This window comes from Gavia stellata, chromosome 11 (assembly GCF_030936135.1).
Source record: "Gavia stellata isolate bGavSte3 chromosome 11, bGavSte3.hap2, whole genome shotgun sequence".
NCBI lineage: Eukaryota > Metazoa > Chordata > Aves > Gaviiformes > Gaviidae > Gavia > Gavia stellata.
The window spans coordinates 29299260-29308268 of NC_082604.1; the positions used below are offsets into that span (position 1 = coordinate 29299260).

Genomic DNA, 9009 nt, shown 5'->3' on the forward strand with positions numbered 1-9009 from the left:
AGTTTGGGTGTCTGTGCTTTTGGAAATTACTACTGGTGTCTTATTTATAAATTGGAGGCAGTTTGTACTGGGGGGGGGGCTTGGAAAACCTGTGAGAACATACGATAAGAAGTTTTGCTAAAGGCATAAGGTGACTTACTATATATATTTCACTTTTATAGACTCTTATTGCCAGTTGTGCATAAAATGCAAACTGTTGATTGTTTGTGGTGCAATATTTTTGTTTTACTAGGTTATCGTCATGTGTATTTAGAAGGACTGACAGAAGCATCCATATTTGTTCATATAACCATTAATGAGATCTATGGAAAGGTAGGTATAGCTGGAAATTTACATCTTTTATGACTTTTTGTTTGTTTTAAATCCATTTTTATCAGAAGAATTAAATATACCACAGAACCTCACAGGATTTGTGTAGTTTCTAAATGATTCTTACAGCTTAGGTTCGTGGCATTTTGTACATTAGATTAGCAGTACCTAGCTTTCTGGCACTCATCGGTAATAAAGTTTAAACAAATTACTCAGATCATACAGCAATGAAAAAGCACAATGTCTCATTCTCTATTGCCCTCAACTTGATGTCTCCATTTATACTAGTATCTGTATAGGTATCTACATGCACTGCTGAGCATCCACATGCTCAAGGAGGCAAACTGCAATTTCGTATTCACAGTGTTTTCTCTGAGGAGCACTGAGCCATGGCACCCATTCATAGTACACCCATGTCCAGTAAAACACTTGGTTCTCTCCAGCTGAGACACTGCAATAACAGCTGAGATACCGCAATAACAGCGTAGACACGCTTCTCTTGGAGTGCTCGGGAAGCAGAAGAATGTAGCTTATAGCATGGGGGGGGGGGTTCCTTGCAGGTGATCAGCAAGGAAAGCATAACATACTGTTACTCTAGTCTTAGCATGCATGTACTTATGAATGTTCTTACTGTTAGCACCTAATAATTATCATGTCTAGATACAGTAAGTACATTTGTGCAGTGTGTTGAACTAATTTTATTTTAGAAGTAAATGTTGAGAACTGTAACTGCACCAGAACATGGTATTTCACAAGACGTTTTTAGCTGCGAATGCAAGCTTTAAATTTTTTAGGTTTTAGACATACATTTTGCTTTTCTGCAAGAGTACCAAGGAAAGTGCAGTGGAACCCAAGCAAAGCTCAGTGGAACGGAGGTAGAAAATAACATAGACAAGGCCTAGGGGCTGAGATTTGGTATAGCCCAGATCCTCACTTAACTCCACTACCTTTATCCTCACTGATCCTATTAGATCACTGAATGATCTAATGGTGGTTCTGTAAACCACTTAAATGTCTGTCTCACTCTTGGCATCCTTGTCTCAGCGCAGGGACCAGCGTTTCAATGTACTCATCTGCTCTTGCCTCTGTAAGTGTTCCTCCTGCCAGGGAGGACAGCAGCGAGGCGCTGGAGGGAACGGCACTGATCCTGCCCAATTCATGCGTGTTCTGTGCACAAAGACAAGGTGTTAGTATTCAAGGTAGACTTCATTACTCCTAAATCAGCATAAAAAAAGCGGTAGTAAACAGCTTGGAATGCATCTGCAAGATATACCTAGATCTGTACATATCTGGGTACATGTGTAAAATCACATACAGTTTTGGTGATAGCCAAAGAGGCTCCCCTACAGACTATTGCTCTTGGCTCATGTGCTCTTCAAAGAATAGTCAAGAAAAACAGTAAAGGGTAGCTTCGTAGGGAAGACAAATGATGATAAAAGAAGGCGGGGGGGAAATAAGACCTATTGAGAGTTGATCTCTGTATCACTTAGTCTATTAATCTAATGCTTGCCTTAGTGATGGGCTATATTGTTGTTTCTAATGTATAAACGAAGGCTGAATGCACGTTTATATTCTTCTAAGTGGGGATATCTGGTCAAGTTTCTGAGAGAGATGAACATTAGACTAATAAATAGTTCTAAATTATTTGCTGCAGAGAGGTTGTATTTACAGCTGATGTACTATTACCTTATTTTCTTGTATCACAGTCTTGAATACATTAGCCAAATGTATTTGCATTTTTTTGCCTTTCAGTGGAGCCCTTTAATCCTCAATCCCAGTTACACAATATTGCACTTTCTAGGAGCCACAAAGGTAGACTTCATTAGCATGCACTTTGCACTTGCTGGGCACAGATTTCTATAATGGTTCCTAATCGCATGATCTGCAACTACCAAACTTACATCATTCTTCATTCAGACTCTGAAACATTTGAATATTGCTTTGATGAAGCCCATGCATAAAACTCCAAGTTAATGTGTAGCCTGTCACTGCAGTACACTTCTTACAGTCTTGTCATCTCTGATTAGGAGACTTTGAGCAAACCTCTCTTGTAATTGTGGCAGGCTGCCATCCTAATGAGGAGAAATACAGACATGCATGAATTCATGGAGACCTATGCTGATAGTTCCTTGGTCAGAGTAGATGTGAATTGCTTGGTGTGAATTTTTGCTTTGCTGCATTTTTAACTTTGTCTTCATCATTCATAAATACTCTGAAAGCAGCCCTTTTCATTGTGCTCATTATATAATAGACTGAACTCACTCGAAACTGTGGTTATTCTTGTCCTTTCAGAATAAGCAGCTGATAGGACTCAGAGGATTGTTTAACAAGAACCCTAAGCACAATTCCGCTGAAACCAGCGGGCACTATGTACGGAAGCGATCTATTGGCGATAGAATTCTCCGGCGCACAGCCAGTGCACCAGCAAAAGGTAGAAAGAAAAGTAAGATGGGTTTTCTGGAAGCTACTGAAATTAAAGACAGTGCATCTGAACCAATAGACTTGAAAGACAAAGACGGAGTTGTAAGGCGTACAAGCCGGAGTCTGCAAGCACGTCCTGCTTCTATGCCCGTGGACAAATACCTTCTTGTAGGACTGCCATGCCCAGAAGGTGAGACTGCCCAAGATGCCAAAGGAAAAGAAAACGCATCTGGTAAGATGCTTCCAAAATTACTTTTGATGTTGTAAGCTGAAATAGTCTATTAAAAGGCTTAGTTCTGCAGTCCCTATGCAAGTAGTTTTATTCAACTCAAGTAAGAGTTACTGGGCAAAATTACATCTGCATAAAATTGTAGTGTTTTAAGTGCTCCTTAAACTCTTTGATAAGTGACACCCTGGAAAGCTGTTTACTCTCCAAACGAGGCAAATGAATGATAATAATTTCTGGAAGTGCTCTTAAAAGGACACTTGCCAAATTTCTTTTCATAATTTATGAACCAAACTTCAGTTACCCTTCATCAATTTCTGGTTTGCTACTGTCTGTTTACTTCTGAAAACAGAGCTGCTGGCATGGTGGGTTTTCTCTCTCCATTTTCAAGGAGGAAGAATATGTTTTTGGGAATAGTGTGTGTAAAGACTAATGCAGACTTTCAAATAGATGTAAAAGGGGTAAAAGTAGGTCAAACTATGTATCCATCAGCCTTGATGTTATCCTCCTAAATTAATCAAATTACATAACCTAGGTTATATGGCAAGTGTGTGTTAGCATAAAATCTTGGTCTTATATTATTGATAGACAATACAATTCTTAAAATAGCTTTTATGTAAGTGTCTTCAGCAATAATAGTCCTGGTTTTGAAATCCATTTATTCCCATAACTACAGGGAAGTTAGTGTGTTTGACCTGCCTAATATTAGATTTACTGGAATATTTAAATAAGTCTAGGAAGCTTTGAATACAATGGCTGTAATTCATTAGACCTGCTGTCTCCACCCTGAGCTTGTCCCTAGTCCAGGGCATCTATACTGCTTTTTGGGGCTGTTTTTTGTTTGTTTGGGAAGAGCGTGTGCACTCATACAGGCTGTCCCCATGAGGCTGCAGGGGAGCACTCGGCTTCTGGTCGGTTCTGACAGCGCAGCGTTTCTGCAGGTAGTCCCGCAGGGCTCGTCCTCAGCTGGCACAGGACAGCCAGAAGCACCGTCTGTCTTCCTTGGTAAGATGCAGAGAGCCTCTCTTGGCCAGGGGGGTGACGGAAATGTTGCTCTGCTCTGAATATTTTCAGCTATGGAGCAGCAGCTTCCAGCAACCACAGGAGCCACCCTAAAATAGGACAACTATCAGGCACAGATGAGAACGTGTTGTTGAGCCACTTTTGTTCTACTTGACCATATTAGTGGCTTTGAAAGAACAGATAATCTGGACATCGCCTTGTAAAAAAAGTTCCTGAGGAGAAACAGCAAGCAAAATGAAATCAAAATTTTTTTTTCTACCACTCTGAGAAGAAACTTTAGACAGGACAAAAGATATTCCTAGTAAAGGAAGTAAACTCTGAAATGCTGTATCTTAAATTGAAACATCCTCTGGATAATCCTGTGAAGATGATACAGCTCAGCCGTTCTTCACAATAGATGTAATAATTTCTTAGATACTTCTTCCTAAAGATGCTACAGAAAAGACACCAAATTTCTTTAGAAGAAATTTCCACACTTTTTGGAGGTCACAGGTATTCGCTTACAGCAAAACAACCTTTGCAGAAAACACAGGCCCTGGTGAGATGACCTAAAAAGCTGTCACAGGGAATGAATTCTGCCCCTTTTAACTATGAAAGGACTAGATCCTGTCTGTTGGAGTCTCTGTAAGGGGTGCTCTGTAGCCCCTATGGAGGAGGACTAGCCACCTTAGACATAAGGAAGAGAGACATGAAGATGATGAAATTCCAGATGGAGTTCTCTCCTGTACCCGAGAGACGTTCTCCCTTCTCTGTGCTGCAGGGCCATCCAAGGCTTAGTGGTGGACATGGAGAAAAGCAACTCGGGCCCTTTTTTTTTTTTTGTGGAAGCACTTACCTTGAATCATGGTAAGAAAAGGTACAATGCAGCTTCGTGTGCATACAGGAATAGGCTTGGGTATTCTCAGTAAGTAAGTTCAGTCCAGGTATTTCAGAATGGGAGGTGGCTTCATTATCAGGGAGGTACTAGGCAGGTGAAGTGTTGATTTATTGCAGGATGCCGTGAAGAATAGAAAGGGCTGGCTGTCCAACCGATCTTTCATGCTAAAATACTGTGGCTAAACATATCTCTACTGTCTCAGCTGGAATTACATCAAGTGCACAGTGTGCTGTCCATTTTCTCCCCTGTTCTTTATAGAAAAAAATCTACAAATCAAAGAAGTGTACGTCTCTTCCATCCTTACCTAGGAGCACTGGAAAGCTTGGGGAACTTACAGATTTTGGAGATCAGCCTTTTAATGTCATGTTCATTAAAATAGCTCTTATTCTACTAGGTGGGGGGGCTGTTCAGTCACTGTTAATGAATGATCAGGGCTTCTCTTGTTTCTTCCTAGGGTATCTGATTTCTAGTGAATGTTAGAAACAGTATATATTATGCCAAGCTTACTTCTATAGTCCCTGCTTAATTAAAAACTCCAAAGGAGTGAGTCATGGAGCTTGGATTTGGCATATAAAGACAAGTAAGAAGATTTAGTGGAGAGAATATCTGATACGTATTTTTCATGGAATTCAAAATCTTGCTCTCATGAATGCAGTATGCTGGTAGAAGATCAAAAATTAAATCCTTAAATTGTAACATTTTACAATAACTACATATAAAATACAGTCTGGAGTCCATCTACTTGATGCTTTTTACTCAGCTCTTTTAAGCATGCATCTTGTTTCAAAGTATTATGGTTTTTAACAGAGCTGTTTTGTTCTGTCTTTATTGCCATGCTTCTTTATAGTACAAATCTGAATAGGAACACAGCTGAAGGTAATACCATGTGCAAGCTATGATATGGTACCTCATTTACATTATTTGCAACAAATATTACATCACGTGCTTGATGTAATAGATGTTCGAAGGAAGTTTCAATGAAGTGCCTGCAGTTGTATTTTTCCATATATTCGTGTCACTCAGATAATTTGTACTAAACCTGCACAACCCCATAATTAAGTTCTGTCACAACTGCACCTAATTTTGCGTTCTCCATTTGTCTGTCTAAGGACAAAATAGTTGTTAATAAACAGAACACAATATTGTATGCAACTAATATGTTTCTTATTTAATTCAGCCAACAATGATGACAACACAAATGAGAAGGAAACAAACTTGAAAGAATCTGGTTTTCCGTGCTCTGAGAAAACAGGAAATACTTCAAATTTGACATCTCAATTTAAGAAGGAGAACGACCAGAAGGAGACTACAGTTGACTCTTTAGTACCACCTCCACAGGAGCAACCTCAAAATGTAGTTTTTGTAAGCGGTGTAGCACAAACAAATCGCCTCATAGGCTATCAGGAAAATAATCTTTCTGATGAAACTGTCCCTCTAATGCAGGACTCTGATTTTGAACTTTCCACAGAAAAAACACATGACAAAAACTGCGCAGACAATAAAAGGGAAGATGACACAAAAGGGTCTAAGGAGGAGAAAAAAACTCTTGTGGGGACTTCCCTTTCTCAAAAAGTAGAGAGGGACAATCACAAATATGACATCATCAAGAAAAGCACTGCAGCACCTCTTTCTTTGACAGATACATCTTCTACCATTTGCTCTGATGTTCCTGATTTGCACTCTGCTTTAACCATGCAAGACAGTGACATTTCTCGCCTTATAGATGAAGTTTCTTTAGCGAATGAGAGCGAGATGGATAGCGCTGTCTCAGCTTTGATCGGACAGTTTGATGTCACAGATGACCAAACTAATCTTACTGCTGTCTCAAGCCTTCATGGCGCTAGCAGCCAGACCTTCAGTGTGATGGCTACGCACTCACACGTGCTTACTGCGGATCTTCACAGTCCCTGTAAGCACAACTTTACTACCACAAAATCCATCAAATCCCCTTTATTCTCAACTCCAGATACTACCATGTTCTCAAGCCCTGAGACCACAGAGTATTCTGTGTACACAATTATCCATGAGGCAACTCTTACACCAACTTCTGCATGTAAGACCCACAGTGAATTAGTTTGCAAGAAAAAGTTAAACAGTATAGAAAATAACTTGCCTAGTTGTCCTTGCCCTTCACCTCTCTCTTTGCTAAATGCAAATCCCAAAAGAAAATGTGGAACAAGCTGGGAAGCCCCTGAGTCTGCCAGTTCTTTTGCTTCCAATAGCCTCATCTTTGAGGAGATACTTGTTGACCCTCCCCCTGGTGAAAATTCAGAGAGCAGCAGTCTTGTAGAAGTAGATGGGGATTCTCAAGATCTCTTGGTAACTGCATGTGAGTACAAAAGGGAAGACATGAGCCAGTTGGCTTCCCCTTTGAAACTGAGGCAAAAGCAGGATACTGGGCATGGTGGCGAGAGGACCTCTGGGAATAGCGCAACTGTTGAGCTCTGTGCTGCTGCCCTGGACTGCTCGGATAACTTCAGGACTGCAGGGAGTCAGCTCCCTTTTCCGGTGTGTGAAAATGTTGGCTTTTTATATCATCATTGTTCAGATAAGCAGAAAAACGTAATGTGTACCTCCGAGAGATCCCAGCTGAACATACACTCGCCGGTGCTCAAAAACGCTCTGGCTTTCCCACCTCCTTCAGCCATCAAGCAAACTAGCCCTTGCAAATCTAAGAGTCTTGGTGACTTGACATCAGAGGATATTTCCTGCAATTTTGAAAGTAAGTATCAATACATAAGTAGAAGCTTTATCTCATCAGGCATGAGAGACAAGAAACTTGCTGCTATGAAGAATATGAGACCACATTCTACGGATGCTCTGACGGAACAGCTGAGGAAGCTGGTGTCCCTGGACCAGGAGGACAACTGTCAAACGCTGTACTCCAGGCAGATTGATGAAGACTGCCCAAAGGCGCTGGTCAGAAAACTCTCATCCAGAAGCCAGAGCAGAGTGCGGAATATAGCCAGCCGTGCCAAGGAGAGGCAGGAGGCTGCCAGCAAGCAAAAATTTTCTAACCCAAGTAGCATAGCTGGCGTTGTCCTTCGGAACAAGCCTTCAGCATCTCCTCACGTTATCAACAGGCATTCAACGGGCTCGTACATAGCCAGGTACCTGAATGGCTTCCCTGGGGAGGAGGACGTGGAGGGCCGAGGAATACCGGAGGGTGCATGCGCTGCTTTGCACTACGGCTGTAGCGACCAGTTGTATACGCACGATTCTCTTCTGCAGCTGGAACCCAGTAGTGATGATAAGCCTGAAATTTATTTCCTGCTGAGACTGTAGATTGTATAAATGTACATTTTCAATGTTTACAAACTATTTTGTTGAAATGAAGGATTTTTAGCAAGAAATACTGTTTTGAGGGTTTAAATTATTTAGAAATGCAATTTCATGCAAGTGATTCAGTCATAATTTAATGTGCCCTTTCCTGTCAAAGCTTATGTAAATAGAAACCATGCTCCATCCTTATGTATGTACTACTTTGATTTAGAAATTATGAAGTGAAGTAGTCTGGGGACTGTTTGCATGCAGTAAGCGTTTGTAGCATTTTGTATTTGTAATGCATGTCATTTTTTAAGTTGAGCACATACATGCTCAAAAGCCTAACATTGCAATGAATGCAGTAGTATTCTGTTTTCCTGATGTCCTATCCTGCTGTTTGGAAAAAAATTTTTAGTGATCACTTTTGGCCTTCCGTGTAAGTTCTGCTCAGCATAGTGCTTTCGGTTATTGGTAACGTCCTTGGGGTTAGACTGCTGAACTAGGACTCATTCTGCCCAACAAGCAGCAGTCTCCCAACGAGACCCTTCATTAGCATCACTGTTTTCCCTCTGACTTGTACTTAACTGTTAATATTAATTTTACATGTTTCCATGTATGAACTGTGATTCTACAGCAAACAATTTGTAGAATTAGGGTTAGTCCAAATTTGTGAGTAATGCGTTGATTTGTCTTCTGCCTACTCTATGAAGTATAATAACAGTTGTCTTCCTTTTTGGTCACTGTGTTGAGTGCTCATTTCAGGACAGAGTGGAATGTGGGAGTAATTCTGCATTCATGAATGGAAAACACTTAATTTCTGCATATTTTATGGTGTATTTTTGTTATTGGTTGTGTGTGTAGCTTCAGTACAGTAGCAGATCTGTTTTCT

At 40.6% G+C, this 9009-nt stretch overlaps 1 protein-coding gene across 2 annotated transcripts in view; it reads left to right on the plus strand.

Annotated features, from left to right (window-relative positions):
* The window catches only part of PLCH1 (phospholipase C eta 1), a 70618-nt gene extending 62477 nt beyond the window's left edge, over positions 1–8141 (plus strand). Inside the window, exons 20-23 of one of the 2 annotated variants that reach the window (XM_059822588.1) lie at positions 233–312; positions 2062–2121; positions 2602–2962; positions 6034–8141. In XM_059822588.1, coding sequence (XP_059678571.1) covers positions 233–312; positions 2062–2121; positions 2602–2962; positions 6034–8141 — 2609 coding nt within the window. The remainder of the gene's footprint in view (positions 1–232; positions 313–2061; positions 2122–2601; positions 2963–6033) is intronic. The other variant, XM_059822589.1, reaches the window with a different exon arrangement.
* Positions 8142–9009: the final 868 nt, after the last annotated feature.